Source organism: Theropithecus gelada, chromosome 10 (assembly GCF_003255815.1).
Source record: "Theropithecus gelada isolate Dixy chromosome 10, Tgel_1.0, whole genome shotgun sequence".
NCBI classification, from domain to species: domain Eukaryota; kingdom Metazoa; phylum Chordata; class Mammalia; order Primates; family Cercopithecidae; genus Theropithecus; species Theropithecus gelada.
In genome coordinates, this window is record NC_037678.1 from 74,670,673 (window position 1) to 74,695,028 (window position 24,356).

A 24,356-nucleotide genomic window follows, 5' to 3' on the forward strand; every position below is an offset into this window, starting at 1 on the left:
CTCAAATTATTTTGAATTTTAAAAATTCTATTGATAATATTACTCTGACAACTTAAAGACTGGTTTGTGAAACTATATTCTTAACGTTTTTCCTTCAAATATTTCAAAATTAAATGTGATGTTTTCAAATCATACCTAGTACCTACAGAAAAAAGTACACACAGTTTCTAATCACTTCTTTTCACTCTAAAACAACTTCAAGTTCAGGGTTAAATCAACACACTAACTGGAAAAGGTTCCTTTTGTCTAGCTCCCCCCACCCACCCCACCCCCACAATAAAACTAACCAAGCACCAGGCAGTCCAGCCACTTACCATGTGCTTGGCAAAGCTCCCGCCAGGACCAGTGCTTCGTACCAGGTGTCCTTCAGAAGGGAAGTTAAAGTTGCCAGCATTCAGGTTTTCTCGTGTGGAGTGATTACCAAAGAGAACAAATGGCTGCCGATTAGGACTAGAGAACGAAGTCAAAAACATGCGATTAGAAAAGAGTTCCTGGCCAAGGCAACCTTCCATGACCTTAATAAGTCCTCAGGCTTTTCTGGGCGACACCTGCAGCCTTAGCAAAGCAGTCAGTCAGTACAGTCGACCAAATGTCCTTGGCTGGTTGGAAAGGGATGCCAGTTGTCTCCCTACTGACCCATAGGGATCAGTTAACATTTAGGGACATAACTAAACTCAAGCTAAGTTTGTATTTTCAGCATGTCCCACTTTTTGAGGAATAAGTTCCATAAGTTTGCTGTCCATGATAGAGTGATAGAGCAAAACTCAGGTATTATAAAATAGAATTTTAACAGAAATGAGTCTTAAGGAATGACAGTTATGATACTTGCACTAGACAGACAATAGAGCAGTCATCAATTCCTGAGTAACTTTCAATAGGGAAGGAGCACAGGAGGGTTGCAAATTTTCTCAATACCACACATCTGACTCTGTACCCATCCCCTTCCTCTATGCCCTCTTGGCTGAACTTTTCCTCTCCCCTACTTTTCCTTTCCCCTACTTTCTCCTACTTTCTGCTCACTCCTCAGCCCACTCTAATCAGCCTCCTCAGTCATTTCATCCAGAGAGTTCTTGCCAAAGTCACCAAGTGACTTTCATGTAGCATAGAGCAAATTCAACAGATGGTCTTCAGGTCTTCCTTCCTTCATTGGTCTCTGAGAAGCACTTGACTCCCTCCACCCTCCAATGCAAGAACTGTTTCCCCTCAGTCTCCCCAGTCAGTCATCCTCCTCTTCCACCTGGTCTCCAAATAGTCCCAGGGTTTACCCGCAGCTTGCTGCTCCCTCCTCTCCTCTGTGATTATGTTCCCTATGTCTCCTCCCCTTCCAGTTCTAAATGGCATCACAATCCACCCAGGAACCCAGCCATCTGAAAGGCCTCCTGGACTTCTGCTTCCTCCCCCTCCAGATATAATCAACCTCCCCAAAAGTCTTCCTATTTAATCATTTTCTTCCATCTTCATGGCCACAACCTTAGTCCATGCTGCCATCATTTCTTCCCTGGACAACTGCAACACTTCCTCACTGTTTCCCTGTTTCCACTCTTGCCCTCCTATTCTCTACACTGCAATGATGATAATCTTTTAAACATGCCAATTTACTGCCTTTATGTTATTTTCTGGAGAAGGGACACAATCTTGAACATGGCTAAAGAGAACTTGTATGATCTAGTGAACTTTCTCAGCTCCATGGAAGGCCACTCAACTCCAACTTCAATACTCCAGCCAAGATCATTTTCTTTGATGTCCCTTATGTTCTTGTCTCAGGGTCTCTGTTCTTCCTCCTACTCCCAGTTATCTCTGTTCATTGTTCAGCTCTCTCCTGGAGGGGGCTGGGCTCTCCTGTGATGGGCTTCAAAGTACTATACTCTTTTCTCCTTCATGGCACCAATCAGAGTTGGTCATAACAGATTTCTTTGTTAAGCTGTGTGATTAATGTCTTTTTCTCCACTACCCTATAAACTTTGAGGGCAGTAATCATATTTGCTTCCTTTTTTAAAACCATGAATCTCTCTTGATTGGTATGTCGTACATTTCTCAGTGAATATTTGATGACTCTATCCTCTATCTTTTTCCTAAATTGCCCTTAGTGTGTGTCATGTAAAGAATTCTTTGCATTTCTTTTCACTCTCTTAAAAATACTACCTTAAGCTTCAGGCAAACAAGGGCTTTTAAAAGTAAGCATGGCTGATTTTTCTTCTTAAGTTTAATTCAAGTGAGGTGACACTTCGGGCAGAAAAATATGACTCTGAGTCCTAGCCAGGGTACTCTGTTTCACTATTAGATTGGATTGAAATTGGGGGAAGAAAAGAGAGAAAAGATGTCCTCTCTATCCATCAGAGGAAGTTATCTCCTGCTGATCATGACAAAAGAGATGTGGGAGGAAACACTTTTGAACCCTCACTGAACCCATCTTCTTCGTGGGGCTGGACCTTCACATCTGATCCCTTTTATTCCCTGTAAGACACTGTTGCTCCCCTGCCCAGCCCTTGGACTATGCATATGTCATATGCATAGTTTGCAAATAGTTTCTCCCATTCTGAGGATTGTCTGTGTACTCTGATGATTATTTCTATTGCTGTGCAGAAGCATGTTCATTTAATTAGGTCCCATTTATTTATTTTCATTTGCTTCCTGTCATTTTCCTGAGCCAGGAATAAAATTAAAAATTCCTTTCTTTAGATTTTAGCAGACAACAGGGATTTATTTATTTATTTAGAGACAGAGTTTCACTCTTGTTGCCCGGGCTGAAGTGCAATGGCACCGTCTTGGCTCACTGCAACCTCTGCCTCCTGGGTTCAAGCAATTCTCCTGTTTCAGTCTCCCGAGTAGCTGGGATTACAGGCACATGCCACCACATCCAGCTATTTTTGTATTTTCAGTAGAGATGGGGTTTCATCATATTGGTCAACCTGGTCTCGAACTCCTGACCTCAGCTGATCTGCCCACCTTGGCCTCCCAAAGTGCTAGGATTACAGGCATGAGCCATCGCACCCGACCGACAACAGTGTTTTAAAAGCTAGTTTACTATAAAATAATAAAATAAAAATGAAAGCAGTGAAACAGACACATTTACAGAGTATAGATTTCTTACCCTGTGATGACTAAAGTCAACCCATATTTTCCTGACTCTAGCTTCTGAACTTGGATGCACCCCGACAGCCAACCCCCTTGCCAACTCCATTTTCTCTATCACCATTCACCCTTCTTCCCCAAGAAAGAAACTTACCTGTTTTCAGTTATATGGCTAGAGATCATTCCATGACTGAAATAACTTCTGAATGGCTAAAAAGAAGCCAACATTGTATATATTAAGACCACAATTTGGTAAAACAGTCATAAAACCCCTCACATATGTATGTACACACATGCTTCAGGAGAGTGCATAGTGTGTGAGTGTGTGTGTGGGTGTGTGTGTTTGTGTGTATGCATGTGTGACAGAGAGAGAGAGAAAGCTACAGAAAGAGAGAGATGTTTGTTTGTAGATTACTATAAGAACATGGAAAGATGTGTATGGTGAATAGCAATATGAATTTTAGGAGTAAGTGGCAAACAAAATAATACCAAAAAAGAAAAAAAGGCAAAAACCTGCAAAAAGGAAAATAAAGAAAAAAATCCTTTTATTTTACAGTGTTTAACTACTGAAAGAAAATTGGACCAATCACCATCTATGGTCCAAGTTGCTAATCATGTGGAGATTTAAAAAAAAACTTTTCTACATTTCCAATAAATTAATATATACTATTGTGCTAATTTAAAATCAGTAATGAGGAGGAATCCAAGGAATTTCGAAGTATACTGATGGAAGTTTCCTGGGAAATCAATGAAGTAAGTCTCAGCTTTTGGATGCATAGTGTCAGGCTAAACACTAATCAAAACTTAACACGCATGATCTCACGTCCAAAGGATCCAAAAATTCAAATAGTAATTTTAATCCCACTAAATAATATTTACTGGTTTTTTTTTTCTGATTAATGTATGTTCATTGTAGAAGACAATAAAAACCACCTATAATGTCTAAAAACTATTAACATTTTGGTAAATTTTCTTCAAATCTTTTCTCTATGGTACACCATAGACAATATATGATTGCACTAAACTTTATTAAACAGTCTTCTGTTCATGGAAATTTATATTAATTCTTCAATATAATGGAAAAAAATACACACACATACACACACACACACACACAAAAAAAACACCTCTCATGTAATGAACTTAATAAATTTCATCTGCAGCTCTGATGATTTCCTTAAGGCAGATCTGGAAATGAAATCACAGAACAAAAAGGCAGAACCACGTTGCCAAATTGTTTTTTAAGAAAGTTCTATCCATGTACATGTCTACCTACAATATGAGTGTGCCTGTCTCATGATCTCCTCATAAGCACTGCCTATGAAATGGTTTCAATATATTTGCCAAGTTGACAAATGAAAAATCGGACCTCACTGTTTGTTGTCTCCTTTATACCCCTTGGCTTTGTAATGAAGTAGAGTATTTTAGACATGTTCAGTGGCCATTTGGATTTCCCTTCATTAGTTAACAGTTTATTTACATTCTCTGATATTTATCAATTGGAGTATTTTATTTATTTATTTATTTATTTATTGAGGTGGAGTTTTGCTCTTGTTGCCCAGGCTGGAGCGCAATGGCATGATTTCAGCTCACTGCAACCTTCGCCTCCCAGGTTCAAGCAATTCTCCTGCCTTAGCCTCCCAAGTAGCTGGGATTACAGGCGTGCATCACCACACCTGGCTAATTTTGTATTTTTAGTAGAGACGGGGTTTCACTGTGTTGGTCAGGCTGGTCTTGAACTCCTGACCTCAAGTGATCCACTCGTCTTGGCCTCCAAAGTGCTGGGATTACAGTCGTGAGCCACCGCACCTGGCTCAATTGGAGTTCTAATGTTTGTCTTACTGATTTGTAAAAACTATAGATTAACATAATACTTAAAATTTATTGTGGGCTTACCATGTGACTGTGATAGGCACTTATCATCTCAAGCAACCCTAATAACAACCTATGAGCTTCATTCTATCATTATTTCCCCTCTAGAGATAAGTTGACAAAGATACAAAAGTTAATTTACTTGTCCAAGGTCACAGAGCTAGTGAACTGTATAGCTGGGATTCTAACTTGGTAATCATTTGAGGGAAAAAATAAAAGTAGATCCGTATCTCACAACATATTCCCATGAATTACATTTGGACTAGGGATCTAAATGTAAAAATTTAAGCCATACAAGCGCTAGAGGGTGACTTTCAATTATAGCCTTTCCCTGTATAATGACTCAAAATTCAGAGGCAATAAAAGAAAAGGCAGATGAATTTACATAAAAAGAAAAATGTTTGTATGGCAAAAAAAAAAAAAAAATTTATAAACAAACCAACTGATAAATATGGAAAAAGTATCTGGAGTATATACTAGAGACAAAATGCTAATAGCCCAAATATATAACAAACTTTTAAAAACGAGAGGACATGGGAGGTGGAGGTTGCAGTGAGCCGAGATCGCATCACTGCACTCCAGCCTGGCGACAGAGCGACACTCCATCTCAAAAAAAAAAAAAAAAAAAAAAAACAGGAGACAAAAAACCCTCCTAAAACCTATGCTCTATAGTTCAGTTAATAATACTGTACTAATATTAAAATGGAAAAACAACACGTAAACAACATATAAAATGGCCATCAAATATATGAGGGAATGTTCAACTTAACTAATAGAGAAATGTAAATTAAAACAATACTGATACACTATTTTTCATCTGTGAGACTGAAAATTTTTAAAGTATGAAAATACATTCTATTGGTGAAGTTGTGCAGCAACAGGCGTTCATACAGTGCTGGTGGGAATGCAAACTGGTAAAACCCTTCTGAAGGGAAATTTGGCAATAACTAACAACATGACATACGCACTTACCTTTTGACCCAACAATCCCATCACTAGGTATATATACCTCCAACAACGGGAACATACATAAGCGCTGAGTTATTTACTATGGCTTTGTTTGTAATGGCAAAATATTAGAAACAACCTCAGTATGTGCACACACAAGAGAGGCTGAATAAATTAAGACAAATCCATAAAATGGAGTACTATGAATTCTAACAAAGAATGAGGAAGATCTCAATGAACTGACTTGAATATGTTTACATCGTTAAGAAAACAAAGAAAAAAAAAAGGACTGGGAGAGAGTTCCAGGACGTACTGTTAAGTGGAAATGACTATATGCTACTCTTCAATGTTAGAAAGGTAACAATATGAGAAAATGCACAGGTATTTGCTCATTTGTGCAAATGAAATAGAAAAGATAAATGAGAACCTCAAGAGGTTTGTTACCTACTGTCAATGGAGTGGGGAAAATGGGTGGAAAGAAGAAGGCAATAAGAAAAAGGTAACAGGAAACGACAGTGACACTTGAGTATACCTTTTGGAATCTCTTTCACTCGTAGAATCATAGTAATAGAAAAAGGAAAAAGAACCCCGAAAACTGAAAAGGATATCAGTGAGATGTGGAACAACTTCAAGTGGTCTAATGTAGAAGCAAATGGAGTCCCTCAAGGAAAGAAGAGAGGTATGGAACACAAAAAACGTTTGAAGAATGAAGAGCGAACACTTTCCAAACTTAAAGAAAACTATAAATCTACAGACCTAAGAAGCTCAACAAAATCCAAGCACAAGAAACATGAAGAAAACTACAGCGAGACACACCATAATCAAACTACTCAAAATCAGTAATAAAGAGAAAATCTTAAAAGTTGCCAGAGGGAAAAAAAAAAAGGCCTGCTATATTCAGAAATTAGGATAAAAGACTACGGTATGTACAAAGATTAGGATGAAGGACTTCTCAACAGAAATAATGCAAGCAAGAAGACACTGAAGCAAGATCTTTCGAGTATCAAAAGGTAAAAACTGTCAATCTAGAATTTAGACATGGCAAAAATATATTTCAAAAATGAAGGTAAAATAAAGATTTGTTTTCCAGACATTCAAAAGCTGAAAGAATTAACCATCAGAAGATTAATACCACAAAAAATATTAAAGACCTTCCTTCAAGGAAACGGATGACAAGGAGAAGTCTGGGTCTACACAAAGTAATGAAGAGCACCAGAGAGAGCAACAACATGGGCAAATATACTACATTTGACCTTAGCCAAAAGGCGCAGAAGCAACACACGGGCAAACACGTAAGACCTTTTTCCCCATTATTTAAATCCTTAAAAAAGGTAATTGTTTAAAGAAAAATAAGAGCATTGTATTGTGGGGTTTATAAAATATGTAAAGGTAGCCGGGTGCAATGGCTCACGCCTGTAATCCCAGCACTCTGGGAGGCCGAGGTGGGTGATCACTTGAGATCAGGAGTTCGAGACCAGCCTGGCCAACAAAGTGAAACCCCATCTCTACTAAAAATACAAAAATTAGCTGTGCATGGTGGTGTGTGCCAGTAATCCCAGCTACTTGGGAGGCTGAGGAAGGAGAATTGCTTGAATCCTGAAGGAAGAGGTTGCAGTGAGCTGAAATCATGCCACTGCACTCCAGCCTGGGCGACAGAGCGAGACTCCATCTCAAAAAAAAAAAAAAAAGTAAAGGTAAAATGCGTAACAACAAAGATCAATTCCAGCTCCAAACCATCAGCAGGAGGGTTTGCTCTGAGCCACAGGGGAGCACAGGAGAGTTGAGGGCTGCAGCGAGTACCCAAGAAGGCTACAATGCAAGCTTAGAAGGGTTCCTTAGATCCTTCCTGGTGATTAGTTTTTGAGGCTGTCCTGTGTCTTGGTTGTCAATCTAGATACTTCAGGTTTACTCACGAGCCTGGTAACTGCTGACTAGCATCATCTGCTTGGAAAGACATCTTGGCATTCAATATCTGGAGGTTAAACTGACAAAGGTGTGCTACTCCCATGTGGAGAATTATTCCTATGTCTATTAACCAGTGCCCAGAATTCCTGGCACCACCACACTGCAAAGCAAAAATACTTCTAATGGAGAAGCCGGCACACAAAAAAAGAGCTTTTTATAAAGGGTTGGCATGGAGGTGAACTTCTTTATGGTATACAACACAGCTTAAAGAAATGATAAATTAGAATTGATAGTGCTGTATTTTGAAAAAAATTAAATAAAAAATTAAAACAATAAATAAATTAACCATTTTCTTCTTCTTCTTTGACCCTTCCCTTACATACCTCACCCGCCTGAGATTCTGAAAGTTCTAGCAGGAAAGGAATTTCTGTGTCAAAATTAGCGAAGAAGCTAGTCCACTGATGTTCAAAAGCCACCAAATCCTGGGAAAGAAAGGAAAAAGTTAATGTGTTTGGTCACATAAAGGAGGTATTTTAGAAAGCGCAAATTATGAAACTGTAACTGATCTCAAAACACCAGACCATTTATATATGTTATTTTAAAAGGTAGTAGCAAACTACTAGTACATGCTACTTATATGGACGAATCTCAAAAACATTATGCCAAGTGAAAGAGCTAGATATAAAAAAAACTACCTGATATGTGGTCCATTCATGTGAAATATTCAGAAAAAGCAAACCTGTAGAGGCAAAAAGTAGACTAGTAGTTGCCTAGGCTTGGGACGGAGACTGACTGCAAGTGGGCACAAGGGAACTTTCTGGGCTGATGAAAACGTTCTCTATAAATTTACTAAAAATAATTGAGTTGCACACTTAAAATGGATGAATATTATAGTACATAAATTATACTCCAAATAAAGCCGTTTAAAAGGACAGCTAGGAGCAGGGGTTCACGTCTGTAACCCCAGAACTTTGGGAGGCTAAGGTGGGAGAATCATGTGAGCCCCAGGAGTTCCAGACCAGCTTGGGCAACAAGATGAGACCTCGTCTCTACAAAAAAAAAAAAAACAAAAAAAAACAAAAAACCATGAAAAAAAATGAGCTGAGCTTGATGGTGCGCACCTGTTGTCCCAGCTACTTAGGAGGCTGAGGTGGGGGAATCGCTTGAGTTCAAGAGGACCAAGTTGGAGTGAAGCAGGATTGTGTTGCTACACTCCAGCCTGGGTGACAGAACAAGATTCTGTCCGAACAAATGAATGAATGAATGGACAGTAATGATCCTTAAACATCTTACTTTAGCAACCCCATTGGGAGGAATTTATTTACAGGGCACCTAAAGGATGGTACCATGTCCAGTGCCAAAAGGGTCACATCTGAGCAGCTTTGTTGAAGGACTGATTGACTTTAAAGGGCAGGGTGGCACAGAGCCCTCTCCTTTCTTCTGCCCTCTTTCTAGTAACCACATGAGTACTGAGAAACTCTAAACCCTTCTTTGCTGACTCTCCTCTACATGCGGCCTCCATTCCCCACCCCAGCTGCTTTTTAGCATCCTCTCTGAACTCCTTCTTATTCTTAAGCACTACAAATTGCTTTTTGCTATTGGCTTTTCTTGAAGGCATCATCAATTAACAACAACAAAAAAAAACCCACCAGTTAGGACTTGCTTATGATACTCCTCAAGTATTATCCTTGTCCTTATTTTGAAGTTGCTAATAATTTGTACTCAAATTGGACAGTCATCTTCACTGTCAATTTTGCACCATGGAAGGGTATGTATGTTAGGCACCCAGTCTAGTGCCTTGCTCATAGCAGGCATTCTATTTGCTGCACCAAAACTCACTGGCCAGATCTATGCCCTCCTCCTCTCAAGCATATACAAGTACTTAGACCTCTGTGCTAGCCATGTACTGACTCTACTTCTGGCCCTAGACATAAAGCACAAGGCAACACTGCTGGGAAGACAATGTAAACATTCTCTACTTGCTGTCCAGACTACCTATCCATATCTGTATCTATACAGATGTGTGTGTATCTATGTATACATATGTACACATGCATATTATATATGATACTTACCACATACATACACACACACACACAATTCTGGCCAGGTATGGTGGCTCATGCCTGCAATCCCAGCACTTTGGGAGGCTGAGGGGATCATTTGAGCCCAGTAGTTTGAGATCAGCCTGGGCAACATAGTGACACCCCATCTCTACCCACCAAAAAAATTCTTTTTAGTCATCATGTAGGTGACAGTGCTGATAGTGTTTTCTGAGTATGTTTTATATATAATGTAGGATAAAACAAAAAAAATCTGTGGTATACAGGTATCTATATATACAGACAAACACATATTAGGAGGAGGGAGACAGAGAGAGAAAGAGATAGAAAATATTTCCTAGCTCTATCTACTGAAGAGATCTAGAAACAATGGCCAAACCAGCAGCAATGAGTACTTCTAGCACTCAGACTGGGGTGCTGAAATACCACTTCTCATTCAAAGAAACCAGAACATTTTAGAGAATTGACTGAGTGTGGGTCTCAGACAGGAAATGTACAAGACAAGGCTGGGATATCTTAACATAGCAGCTGGCAAGGAAGTTATCAAAGACTATTAGCATTCTGTTAAAATAAGATTCCATTAAATTGTGAACCAACTTGAAGGGAGTTCATTATCCAAAGACAGAAAAATTTGAGCATCACTGAAGATGGCAATTGCAATGGATATAAACACATCAAATATGTTTAAATCTGAGTTCAAAATATATACAATATACATATATACAATATATTTATGTATATATACACAATTGGAATAACACCATTGTGCAACGGTGAATTGAGGATCTAATTAATGAACCAAGAATCTAGGGATTACACATCAACTGCTGTTCACAAAGCAAAAAGAGAACCAATTAGACATTATGTGCTTCTTGATAAAGAATATAACACCCTGTAGGAAGTAGTCGTTTCTCCAAAAATCAACCCTGAAACTGATTCAACCTCTAGATGCAATTACCAATGATCAGGAAATACAGGAGACAGGGGAAAATGTTAAACTACATCATGGGAATACAATTAAGAAAATTTCAACTGGGGCAGGCGCAGTGGTTCATGCCTGTAATCCCAGCACTGTGGGAGGCTAAGGCAGGCAGATCTCTTTAGATCAGGAGTTCAAGACCAGCCTGGCCAACATGGAGAAACCCCATCTCTACTACAAATACAAAAATTAGCCAGGCATGGTGGCACACGCCTGTAATCCCAGCTACTGGAGAGGCTGAGGCAGGAGAATTGTTTGAACCTGGGAGGCGGAGGTTGGAGTGAGCCAAGATCATGCCACTGCACTCCAGCCTAGACAACAAGAGTGAGACTCCATCTCAAAAAAAAAAAAAAAAAAAAAAAAAATTTCAACTGATGGCAACTATAAGACAAATGATCTAGTTTCTTCAACAGACAGCTAGGGGGCAGGGGAACAAAGAGATAGAGAAAACCTACAGATTAAAAGAAACCTAAAACACACACATGCATACAGGGCAGGCAAACAAAACTAAACTACGTTTATAAAATACATTTGGATGATAAAACTGCAAAGAAAAGTAAGGAAATGACTACCATAGAATTCATGATAGTGTTATTCTTGCGGGAAGAGGAAGGAGATAATGGAGGTTCTGTTGCTTTGCTTTATACTAAATTATTAGATTGTACATCAGTTTTATGCTATTTTCTGAGTCTGTGTTATTTTATTTATTTATTGAGACAAAGTCTTGCTCTGTAACCCAGGCTGGAGTTCAGTGGCGTGATCTCAGCTAAATTTTTTGTATTTTTAGTAGATATGGGGTTTCACCATGTCGGCCAGGCTGGTCTCGAACTCCTGACCTCGAGTGATCTGCCCGCCTTCGTCTCCCAAAGTGCTGGGATTACAGGCGTGAGCCACTATGCCCGGCCATCTATGTTATTTTAATAATGAAAAGTCTTTAAAAGCAAATGCCTAAGTATTATTTGTTCATTACAGAAAACAGAATAAGAATCACTGTAAACACTTTGGGAAATGTTCTCTCAACTTATTTTTACATAGTATTTTATAAATACAAATGTGCATGTACTTGTAACTGGTAATCTGCAGGGTCCTGGGTTAGAATGCCTTGCCATCCCACCTCTGTGGCTTGGCCTGATAAACCAATCCTTTTGGGTCTGGGTTTCTGGCTCACTGCTATCAGGTCCAGTCAGTGCCCTGTATCCTGGGCCCAGGGCAATCTTTCCACTTTGGCACTGGATTATCCCTTTCTAGACTCTGGAGATAAATACACTTCCAGCGCTTCCAACTAACACTTTAACTGCAGACCTTCAACGTCTGTCTGACCTCTCTGGTCCCAGATCTACTCTCCTTCTCAAGTTGGCTGTCATTCACATTCCGACAGTTAAAGAAAATTTCAACTCAGAAAAACCTGTGCTTGAATCTCTGCCTCTTACTGGCGTGTGACCTTGGGCAAGGAACTTAACCTGAGCTTCAAATATCTTATATAACTGTGATGACTACTATCTACCTTGCAGAGATATTACAGGAATTAAGTAAAATAACCTGTATCAAGTGCTTATTATCAGATCTTGCACACTGGATATCTTCAGTACTGCCTCTACTGCAGGTCAGCCCAAGGCTGGCTGTGAGAAAGATGGTAATTGCAATGTATATAAACACATGAAATATGTTTAAATCTATGAGTTCAAAATATTTTATATATATACATATATATTAATTGCATGTATGTTATATATAACATGTATATACAGAAGTATATACATGTTATACATAACACACATAGATATATATAACATATATATAACATGTATATATATGTAAATAAATATATACAACTGCGCCTTCCCCTCAACATCCTGACACTTGTCTGCTCTCTCTCAGATACTCATAATGCACATCACTGGCCTCAGGGAAGCTGTGCCCAAAGCCACCCATCTCACAGTGCATCTTTGCCTTCCTTACTTGGCTCTGTCCAACCTCTTCAGCTTTACCAGAATGCTTCACTTTGTGAGACTTAAAAAAAACAAAAAGGGACCGGGTGCGGTGGCTCATCCACTCTGGGAGTGGGCGGACCACCTAAGCCCAGGAGTTTGAGACCAGCCCAGGCAACATAGCGAGGCCCTGTCTCTACAAAAAAACACAAAAATTAGCCAGGTGTGGTGGCAAGTGCTTGTAGTCCCAGCCTCTCGGGAAGCTGAGGTGGGAGAATCACTTGAGACTGGGAGGATGAGGTTGCAGTGAGCCAAGATAGCACTACTGCACATCAGCCTGGGCAATACAGTGAGACCCTGTCCCCCAACCCCTACCAAAAAAAAAAGGCTATTAATACAGAATACACTGTGTTTCAATTCTATTAGAAACAGACTCAGGAGGTATATTTCCACTTAAATGGCCTACCTGGTGACACCCATTTTGGTTTGGGTCTATGACAGGAAGCAGTCAAACAGTTAAGCAATATCAATTCTCTGCTAACTTGTAGGTGAAAAACACTGTGTGCTTTAGGAGTTACAGAGAAGAAGATAGGCACTTTGTTCCCCAAAAAATCACCCCTGAGGGAGGTGGATATGTCAGTACTAATTATAGAATAAGGTAGAATGAATCATTAAGTACTGCCTTTAGCTCCATGCACATTCTATTTTTCCAGTGCAAGATGCAATGACTCATACTAAAAATCACCAGCATTCTATATGAAATGTTGTTTTATGTATATTGTCCTTTTAAATCTTCCTGACATCTTTGTTACTTCTCTATGCCCACTTTAGAGAAGAGACTGAGGCACCAAGCAATAAAGTGACTTGCCTGAGGATTCAATACTAACAAGCAGCAAAAGCGGAAAAATATCTAGACAAGATACCTAGAACCTGTGTGCTTTCCAGTAGGCACACTATTCTCCCAACTTTCCCCAACATAAACACTGAATTTGTGGAAATGGATACTGTTGTAAGTAAGTGGAACTGGTGAGGTGGATGCAAAGTTTATCATTCAGATTCTTCAAGGCCAAATCCAGAAGAAAGAAGCAACAGAAGGCAGGAACCATGCCACTGTGCCTTGGCCCTTAGCCAGAGGACAAGGATACTGAACTTCAAACAGAACTCTTGGCTCTAGGCTGGCATCCAGCAGAAGCAGCTCTTGGGTGGCTCCAAGTCCATATTCATTGTACCCTCCCCAAGTTACGCAAGGACTAGCTTAAATACCAGTGAGGGCAAAGCAGCCACATTAGAGCACCTTCTCTCAAAATTCAGCAGAGGACAATTCTGGGGCTTTCAGACAGCCTCCTTCCCTCTCTGTCTAGAAAGTTCTACACCTTCTCCCTTTTCTGGAAAATCTCTGATTACCACACATGACTCCTCTGAGAAACAATCCTGAGCACTTCCAGGCAGAGTTATCACCTTACTTTATTATTTCCAAATACAGTTAAATCTGGCTCTCAGCCTCTACTTTTTGGGATGGAAGTCCACTATCACACATCAAAAGGGCTTCCTTCTCCTTCTTCCAATCACCTAAGAATACCAAGCTCATAGGAAATCAGAAAACTAGGAAAGAGCCTGCTCTACAGCCCATGGTGATCACCACTGCTGCTGCTTCAGTTGCATGATGTCACTGCTGTTCCAGGTGCAATTAAAGATGCTCTCCTGAGTGGACCCTATCCACTGACTCTAGGGACACCAGCAATGTTCTTAAAACTACAGTGCTGGCCGGGCGCGGTGGCTCAAGCCTGTAATCCCAGCACTTTGGGAGGCCGAGATGGGCGGATCACAAGGTCAGGAGATCGAGATCATCCTGGCTAACACGGTGAAACCCCCTCTCTACTAAAAAATACAAAAAAAAAACCTAGCCGGGCGAGGTGGCGGGCACCTGTAGTCCCAGCTACTCGGGAGGCTGAGGCAGGAGAATGGCGTGAACCCAGGAGGCAGAGCTTGCAGTGAGCTGAGATCCGGCCACTGCACTCCAGCCTGGGCGACAGAGCAAGACTCCGTCTCAAAACAACAACAACAACAACAACAACAAAAAACACAGAAAACTACAGTGCTATTCTGGCCTCTATGTGCTCTATGTGCGACCTGCAGTCTCCTCATTGAGGAGACTGCATGCAGATACTACTAAATTACCTGTCTCTCTTCTTTATCTGTGGTTAAATTGGTCTTCCTAATTCTTATATTCTCTGTATATTTGTGCATTTTCACTTTTTTTCATAATTAGGTTAGCCAGGGGATGATGATGTTTTTTTAAAAACCAAAAATTTCAGATGTTATTTTTCTTTTACACTCTTCTTTAATTAGAAATGTTTAAACAGAGGCTGGGTTCGGTGGCTAATGCCTAGAATCCCAGCACTTTAGGAGGCCGAGGCAGGCAGATCACCTAAAGTCAGGAGTTTGAGACGAGCCTGGTCAACATGGTGAAACCCCGTCTCTATTAAAAATACAAAAATTAGCCAGGCATGGTGACGCACACCTGTAGCCCCAGCTACTCAGGAGGCTGAGGTATGAGATCACTTGAACCCGGGAGGTGGAGGCTGCAGTGAGCTGAGATTGCACCACTGTATTCCAGTCTGGGTGACAGTGAGACTCTCTTTCAAAAAAAAAAAAGAAATTTTTAAATAGAACAGATGTTCAGTTTTATCAAATGCCTTTTTTAGTATCTATGGAGTCATTATAAAAGGCTCCAAGAGGAAAAATTCGTATAGCAATTACACTAATAGATTTCCAGATATTTAACTAAATATAGAACCCTTAAAAAACCCTACTTCATAGAATTTTATTTTAATATGATACTAGGTTCTGTTTGCTAATATTTAACTTAAAATACTGGTATCAATATTCATAATAGTGGTCTGTAGTCTTCATTTTCTTCAGTTTCTTTTTATGAGTTTTGATAACAGCTAATTTCTTTTTTTTTTTTCAGATCCAGTACTGTCTGAATTTTTTTTTTTAGCTAATTTCATTAAAAGTTTGCAAGATGTTCTTTTTCAGTGCTGTCCGGTCTGATTTAGTTCATCACTACATTAAAATGTTTTAATGGTAGGATCTGAACTTTTATTTATTTATTTAGACAGAGTCTCGCTCTGTTGCCCAGGCTGGAGGCACGATCTCAGCTCACTGCAACCTCCATCTCTCGAGTTCGAGTGATTCTCCTGCCTCAGCCTCCCAAGTAGCTGGGATTACAGGCATGTGCCACCATGCCCAGCTAATTTTTGTATTTTCAGTAGAGAAGAGGTTTCACCATGTTGGCCAGGCTGGTCTCGAACTCCTGACCTCAGGTGATCCACTTGCCTCAGCCTCCCAAAGTGCTGCGATTACAGGCGTGAGCCACTAACCCTGCCTGAATTCAGAACCCAGTTCAGAACCTGGCTGGATCTGAACTTTTAAATAGCTCTCAAACTATATTTGAAGGTTTTAGGAGAATTCACTCATGAAATGTGTTCCTGGTAATTTCTCTGCCTTTTTAAAATCAGTTATTTTAGATTTTCTATCTATCCTGGGGCCTATTTTAATTAACCTTTAACCAAATGTATTTGCATTGAAGTGACGCAATTACTTTCTTATGTAACTTCCTTGTTCTATCACTGCCCTCTTTTTTCTTCTTTTGAAATTTCTGCTTTCTCCCTTTTTTTCTTGTTAGATGAGTTTATTAGTCAGGTTATTGCTTACAGGTCTGCAGGCTGGCTATGGCTCAGCTGGGCTGTTACAGTCTGTTCTATGTGTGTCATTTCAGGACCGACACATAAAGCAGCAACTACCTGGGAAAAGTTCTCATGGCAAGAGTGTAAGAGGGCAAGAAAAATTACACAAGAACACCGAAGGCCTCTGGTCAGATATGTCATGTTATGACCAATCACCTTCCATATGACCAGCGCCAACAGTGTAAAGGAAAGAATACTCACTGTCAACTACAACAAGGGCATGAAGGGGAAAAAAAGTTATAAAAAAATATATAACCTACCACAATTAAGCTAACGGTTTCTCTATTTCATTTTCTCAGGTTCAAAGTACCAGTGCTGGCATTATGTATGAGTTCTACCACTTTCCTATGTTCTATTTCATTATTTTCTGCTCTCCATGCAGTGAATTCTTTCCTTACTCTTCTCCCCTTCTTCACTTGGCTACTTATTTTCAATTAAAAATTTCTTATAAGCACTCCGTTAGCTGTTTCTCAAATACTCTGATATATAGTGTTTTCATTATTTAAATTATTACTGAGGCCGGGCGTGGTGGCTCAGGCCTGTAATCCCAGCACTTTGGGAGGCCAAGGTGGGCAGATCACTCAAGGTCAGGAATTCAAGACCAGCCTGGCCAACACGGCAAAACCCCGTCTCCAGTAAAAATACAAAATTAGCCCGGTGTGGTGGCATGTGCCTGTAATCCCAGCTACTCAGGAGGCTAAGGCAGGAGAATCGCTTGAACCTGTAGGGTGGAGGGTGCAGTGAGCCAAGATCACGCCACTACACTCCAGCCTGGGTAACAGAGTGAGACTCTGTCTCAAAAACAAAACAAAACAAAAAATTATTACTGAGTGCTAGTGTTTACCTTGTAACTAATGTAAAAACCTTAATGCTCGGGCCGGGCGCGGTGTTTAACGCCTATATCCCAGCACTTTGAGAGGCTGAGGCGGGCGGATTATGAGGTCAGGAGATCAAGACCATCCTGGACAACACGGTGAAACTCGGTCTCTACTAAAAATACAAAAAAAAATAGCTGGGCGTGGTGGCAGGCGCCTGTAGTCCCAGCTACTCGAGAGGCAGAGGCAGGAGAATGGCAGGAACCCGGGAGGTGGAGTGTGCAGTGAGCAAGATTGTGCCACTGCAATCCAGCCTGGGTGACAGAGCGAGACTCCGTCTCAAAAAAAAAAGAAAGAAAGAAAAACCTTAATGCTCAATTTCCTTAATCTCTGACCATGTTCAATAATAAAATTAGTGTACTTCTTTTTCCTACTCCCTCCTTCCTCACCCATCCACCTTTATCTTTTACTGTTCATTTCACTTTGTGCTGTTATTTATATCTTTATTACTTAGTTTTTCAGGTTTTTTTTTTTTTTTAAGATGGAATCTCGCTGTTGTTGCCTGGGCTGGAGTGCAATGGCACAATCTTGGCTCACTGCAACCTCTGCCACCCAGGTTCCAGCAATTCAAGACCACCCTGGGCAACACAGCAATACCTGATCTCTAGAGAAAAACAAAAAATTAGCCAGGTGTGGTGATGCACGTCTGTAGTCCCAGCTCCTCAGGAGGCTGAGGTGCAAGAATCACTTGAGCTCAGGAGTTCAAGCCTGTAGTGAGCTATGATCACTGCTGCACTCCAACTTGGGCAACACAGCAAGACCCTGTCTCTAAATATATATATACACACACACACACACACACACACACATTTTAAATAAATAAAATAAAATGTGGGTGTTATGTTTTTGTTGAGGATTTTATTATAGGTGTTTTGCTTCATTTTTTTTCTGCTATGGAGAAACTCAAGGCCACCCTGCATTTTTCTAGTTTATCTGTACCTGGATGCCAACGGATTTTACTGTTTTTTGGGGGGATTCAGGGCTTGGGGCGAAGTCTAGTAACTTTATTAAAATATGTCTCAGTGTTGACCATTGTTGGACAATTTTCTCTGGGGCATGGTATATCCTTTTCTTTTTTGTTTTCTTGAGACGGAGTCTTGCTCTGTCACCCAGGCTGGAGTGTGGTGGTGGATCTCGGCTCACTGCAAGCTCTGCCTCCCGGGTTCCTGCCATTCTCCTACCTCAGCCTCCCGAGTAGCTGGGACTACAGGTGTCCACCACCACACCTGACTAATTTTTTGTATTTTTAGTCAGGATGGTCTTCATCTCCTGACCTCGTGATCTACCCGCCTTGGCCTCTTGAAGTGCTGGGACTACAGGTGTGAGCCACCGCACCTGACCTCTTTTCTTTTTTATAGATAGAGTCTTGCTCTGTCACCCAGGCTGAAGTATAGGGGCATGATCTCAGCTCACTGTAACCTCCACCTCCTGGATTCAAGCGATTCTCCTGCCTCAGCCTCCTGAGTAGTGGGGATTACAGGAGTGCATCATTGTGCCTGGCTAATTTTTGTATTTTTAGTAGAAATGGGGTTTCACCATGTTGGCCAGGCTGGTCTTGTACTCCTGACCTCAGGTAATCTGCCTGCCTCAGCCTCCTCACCAGGCGTGAGCCACTGTGCCCGGTCTGCACTTTTCAATATGTAGATTCAAACCTTCTGTGCTTTCAAGGAAATACAATTTTTGAAACTGTATCTTTTCCTTTCCTTATGATTCTTTTACTTTATTTTCTCAGCATGCCCACTCAAAGGGCCTAAAACCAATGTCCCCACAGAAGCAAGAAACATACCTAATGCCCAGATCTTGGTTGTTAAATATTGTTCCTCGCTAATTGCACTGAAGCTCCTTGGAGAAATGGCTAATTCTAAGTCCATGACCATGCATATCGATCTACAGCCACCGAGAGACACTACTGACCAGCCTAACCAGAGTACAGAGTCCTAAAGCTTTAGGTCTGTTTGTTGCTCCTCATTGCAAATTTCCCCCCAATCCTGATATAGACAGGCCATGTATTTTTGTAAATAGTTTCCTGGGAACACAGACATACCCATTTGTTTAAAGACTGTCTAGAGCTATTTTCATGCTACTGTGGCATTGTCAAGTAGTTGCCACTGAGACCGTAAGGCACACAAAGGCTAAAATATCACTAACTAGACTTTCACAGAAAAAGTTTGCCCCCAGCTCTAATCCTTGATTCCTTTAAGCCATAATCTCATCTTTTTATCTTTTCATGCCAGAGAAAGCCTTCTGCATTGTTTTTATAAAGTCCAGTCCAACAGAAAGAATACCTTTAGGTAAAAACCTAAACCTAAGGCCAGGCAGGAGGCCCTGGTTTTGCCTCCAGTGAGATTACCTCAGAGTGGAAGAGGGAGCAGTGTCACTTGCCAGGCTCCTTCATAACCCCAAGGAATTCAAGACAATAATCAAGAAAGAAACTGCTCTATTTTTTGACTAAGGCAAACTAAAGTATACTTTGCATTTCTTCAAATTAAAGATCACTAGCAGGTCACTGAGCTGGACGTATACTAATATTTAAAAGTTACTGTTTGGCTCCTTACATCTGAAAGCAAACTCTCCAGAGACATAGGATCCATCTTGCTGTAGACATTCCATAGATTCAAACTCACATCCTGCAACTGCAACAGAGAGCAAAAACATTGAAATAATTAAGTCAATATCATTAGGACAATCGGAATTATTTTCTGATGTTCAGAAATGACTCTTTTGGTGTAAACTAGTGTGAATAGAATAAATCAAAATTTTATCAATTATATTAGACCTATACATATAATGTTTTCCCATACAAGGAAACTATTTTTTCAGAAACTTTGGTACCGATTATCTTCAATAATGGGCACATATATACTTATACACACACATATGCACATATAGACTTGTATATTGTGTATTTTTTGCCTTTGTTTTAAATAAAATTTTAATCAAAAAATCCATGTCCATGCTTTAAAAATCAAACGGTACAAAAGGCTTATAAAAAAAAATGGTAATCCCCGACTCCAACCTTTCACAAACCCTGACTAGTCTCACTCCTCATAAGCAAACACTTAGGTGCTCCCTTCAGCAGCACATATATTAAAATTGGAAGGATACAGAGAAGATTACCATGGCCCCTGTGCAAGGAGGACATGCAAATTCCAAGGATGACATGTAAATTCATAAAGCATTCCACATTTTCAAAAAATAATTTTTTAAAAAACGAAACAACCACTTAGAACTCACTTCATTTTCTTTAGAAACTAAATATTGACTTCTGGCAAAGATGTAGTTCTTCTACATCCATTCCTATTCCCAAACTGTTTCTTTCTCAAACTCTCAGGCTCAAGCAATCCACCCATCTCAGCCTACCAAAGTGCTGGGATTACAAGTGTGAACCACCGTGCCCGGCCCCCAAACTGTTTACACACACATATCCTAACATCATTTAAAATCATAAAATGACTTTTTTGGCTTATTAATAATTTTTTTACACAATGAATTGCTTTTATTTTGGTATGCATCAGCATTTAGTGGTCCTGAACAGAAAGTGGAAAGACAAAGCAATTTGCCAGGAGGTCAAGCCTGCCAATTTCAGGGATCTGCTGTGCACACCTGGTTCTTTCTTAATCCCTGCTGAGGATCTTGAGAAGCAGCAGCAGTACCAAAACCAAGGCATGCACCAGATTCAGGGTTCTTTTTGTTCCAGTTGTCAGATTCCAAACTAGACCCCAGTGGATTGCAAGGATGACCAAATGAAAGCCCTGTTTAAAACTTCGATTTTAAAAAGCAAAAGCAATTACAGGAAAGTAAAACAATTCAGAGGGATCATGTGTGCTTCCAAGTGTCTTTATGTGGCCCTTCTCCAAGTTTAACCACCAAGGACTCTGAGAGCTGGCAGGTCTGAGTAACCCTGGTGACTATTATTTTCACCTTATCAAAACCTGAGTTAAAAACAATGCATCAGCTGATGACAGCAGAGTGGCAGGGCTGAGGACCCAATACCCATTTCCCAGGCTGGTGGAGAGTGAGTAAGTACGGTTCCAAAACTAAACAAAGGGAGGTCAAAGACTCTTTCTAACCTTACCTGATGGCTTCTGGCCAAAGCAAGGAAGTGTCATGGAAGGTGTTAGGTGGTGATGGTGCAAAAAGCAACTTGAGGAGGACGGAATAAAAAACAGCACCCCTTGATAAAGGTGGGGGAGAGAAGATACGGGGAAAGCTCTGAATTCCTCACCAAAGGCCAATCTCAGAGGGGAGTAGAGGGGTTACAATCTATGCTTTGGCCAAAGGCGGAAGCGAAGGAGTGTGGGGGAAAGGATGATGGCATCCTTAAGGGGCATCACTTAAGACTTTAAGAAACCAGGAGTGCAGGCAAAGCACCCCACATACCCAGCTGTAGTCCCACAGGCTATGACCTGAAGCCTTCACATCTACTCTAACAAGCCCTCCAGGCCAGAGGGCTGTTGTTGCAGGGAAAGTGGGAGGTGGGAGGATAAGGGGAAAAGGCAGAGACCCCAGGCCATGTAATCAGCAGCAAGGTGATTGTGTGATGTGTCTTTTCCCAGTTGAGTTAGATGTGCCCCACCAGTTATGATGGGAATCAATTTAAACAGACTTTCTTGATCCCAGAAGTTCAACTACGTGGACAGTGGCTACACTTGACAGGATGATTTGTTATAGCACAACTTACATATTCCAAATGGACAAAAAATTAGTATCATTTACAGTATCTTAACTTCCTTTGAATGGGAGCTTCCTTTCCAGTACTCAGAGGTCTACAAGACATATCTAGAAAATTTATTACTGTGAAAAATGAAGACTGCTTAAATTCAATGTCGGGGGAAAGGGGAAGGGCTGTGGTTTTTCTTTTTGATTAATTGCTCTAACACTGTCCTTCAGGTGGCTGAGGGAGTTTCATATTTTCTTTAGACATCATTAGGTGCCGACGCTCTTGCAGGACAACTTTGATGCTATATGAATTCTGCCATTTTGATAGCACTGATATGGCTCTTGCGTCCACCCCTCCATTAAAACTATTAACTCCATTCATATTAATTTTTTGTTACAAATCTTACGGGGGGGGGGGTGTTTCTGAGTATTTAGGTCCATATTCTATTTTAAGGCTATATATTCGGTTTTCATAAATTGTTCTTGGAGGCCCAATTATCATCCCTGTCCATGTTGTAAGTGTCATGTCTTCGTAATCTTCTAGACCCCAGCTAACTGTGTCATCTCCTACTCCTTTCTGGCTTTCTTCAAGTTCTTCCAACAGTCAGAAATTGCAAGGGACTTTTACTAGTGAGCCCGTTGTGGCTGTCATCTTGCGTTGCTGTCACTTGAAGTGGTTTATTAATAATTATTGTTTACAATGTTAAAACCATGTAAATAGTATTTACTGCAGGCTAAGTACATTTTACATTCCAATTTGCTTTATTATTATTCTTAGAAGTACTAACAGCTTCATTTTTTTCACCTGTATACTTTTTTTTACAAATCAATTCTGTTTTTTTCTAACAGCCCCATCCAATTTGCCTACTCCAGGGTGTCTCAACAGTAACACTATTTTCATTTTGGGCTTGATATTTCTTTGTTCTATGGGGTTGCCCTGTGCATTGCAGGCCCTCACTAGCTGCCTAAAACACCTCCCCCACACAATGCAAACCAAAAATATTTCCAAACATTGTCAAATGCCTACGGGGAAGGAGAAGACAAATTCACCCCGATTGAGAACTACTGATTTAAACATATCAGAAACTCTATCAAATTCCCTTTCTTCTACCTCATTCTGGCTGGACATTCACATTCTTTAATATCATCCTGGAGCTCTCAGTTGATGGATTTGGCTCTGTGGTTTACTTGTCTCCTCTTTCTTGGTTAACTACCTTGTTTGGTGGAACACGTTATCCAATAGCTAAGAAAGGATTAATGCAGGCTGGGCACAGTGGCTCATGCTTGTAATCCCAGCAATTTGGGAGGCTGAGGCGGACAGATCACCTGAGGTCAGGAGTTCAAGACCAGCCTGGCCAACATGGTGAAACCCCTTGCTACTAAAAATACAAAAATTAGCCAGGTGTGGTGGCACACACCTGTAATCTCAGCTACTTGGGAGGCTGAGGCAGGAGAATCACTTGAACCCAGAAGGCGGAGGTTGCAGTGAGCCAAGATCGTGCCTTTGCTCTCCAGCCTGGGTGACAGAGTGAGACTCCATCTCAAAAAAGAAAGAAAAAAAAAAGATTAATGCAAAGCAAACTTTTCTCACACCTGTAATCCCAGCTCTCAGGGAGGCAGAGGCAGGAGGACAGTATGAGCCCAGGAGTCCAAGACCCGCCTGGGCAATATAGAGAGACCCTGTTCTCCACAAAAAGGAAAACAAAACAAAACAAAAAGACATAAAATGTCTTTATGCTGTCCTCATGACTATGACTTTGGATTCTTTATTTTCTCTGCACTTCACCTTGGATAGTTTCTAATGCTATGGCTTCAAATTCACTAATCTTTTCTTTGGCATTATCCAATCTGTCATTAATCTCATCTAGTGTATATTTCCTCTTAAAAAAATTCTCAATTATTACATTCATTATTATCCAGTGTATTTCTCATCTTAGACGCTGTAGTTTTCATCTCTAGAAGTTTGAATTTTTGTTTTGTTTTGTTTTTGAGACAGCGGTCTTGCTATGTTGCCCAGGCTGGCCTTGAACTCTTGGGTGCAAGTGATCCTCCTGCCTCAGCCTCCTGAATGGCTGAGACTACAGGCACACGGCACTGCACCCAGTTGTGGGTCTCTTTTTATATATTCTATGACTCAGTCTTTTCTCTAGCCTCTTGAACACATGAAATGCAGTTATAATAACTGTTTTAATGTCCTTGTCTTCTAATATTTCTGTCAATTCTAGGCCAATTTTGAAGACTGATTACCTCATTATCAATTGTGTTTTCCTGCTTTTTTAAAGCCTGATGATCTCTGGATGCCAGAC

General features: G+C 40.5%; 1 protein-coding gene, 1 non-coding gene and 1 pseudogene across 3 annotated transcripts in view; 1 reads left to right on the plus strand and 2 right to left on the minus strand.

Annotated features, from left to right (window-relative positions):
* C10H20orf194 (chromosome 10 C20orf194 homolog) overlaps positions 1-24,356 on the minus strand; it is a 167,710-nt gene that overhangs the window by 101,014 nt on the left and 42,340 nt on the right. For both annotated transcript variants that reach the window (XM_025398588.1, XM_025398587.1), the window contains exons 7-10: positions 19,947-20,024; positions 8,181-8,279; positions 3,227-3,282; positions 315-450 (exon numbers count right to left, since the gene is read on the minus strand). In XM_025398588.1, the coding sequence (XP_025254373.1) occupies positions 315-450; positions 3,227-3,282; positions 8,181-8,279; positions 19,947-20,024 (369 nt within the window). The remainder of the gene's footprint in view (positions 1-314; positions 451-3,226; positions 3,283-8,180; positions 8,280-19,946; positions 20,025-24,356) is intronic.
* LOC112633952 lies at positions 20,455-20,563 on the plus strand. Its single transcript, XR_003121700.1, has one exon. It is a non-coding gene; the product is annotated as a U6 spliceosomal RNA (small nuclear RNA).
* LOC112632701 lies at positions 22,256-22,702 on the minus strand (annotated as a pseudogene).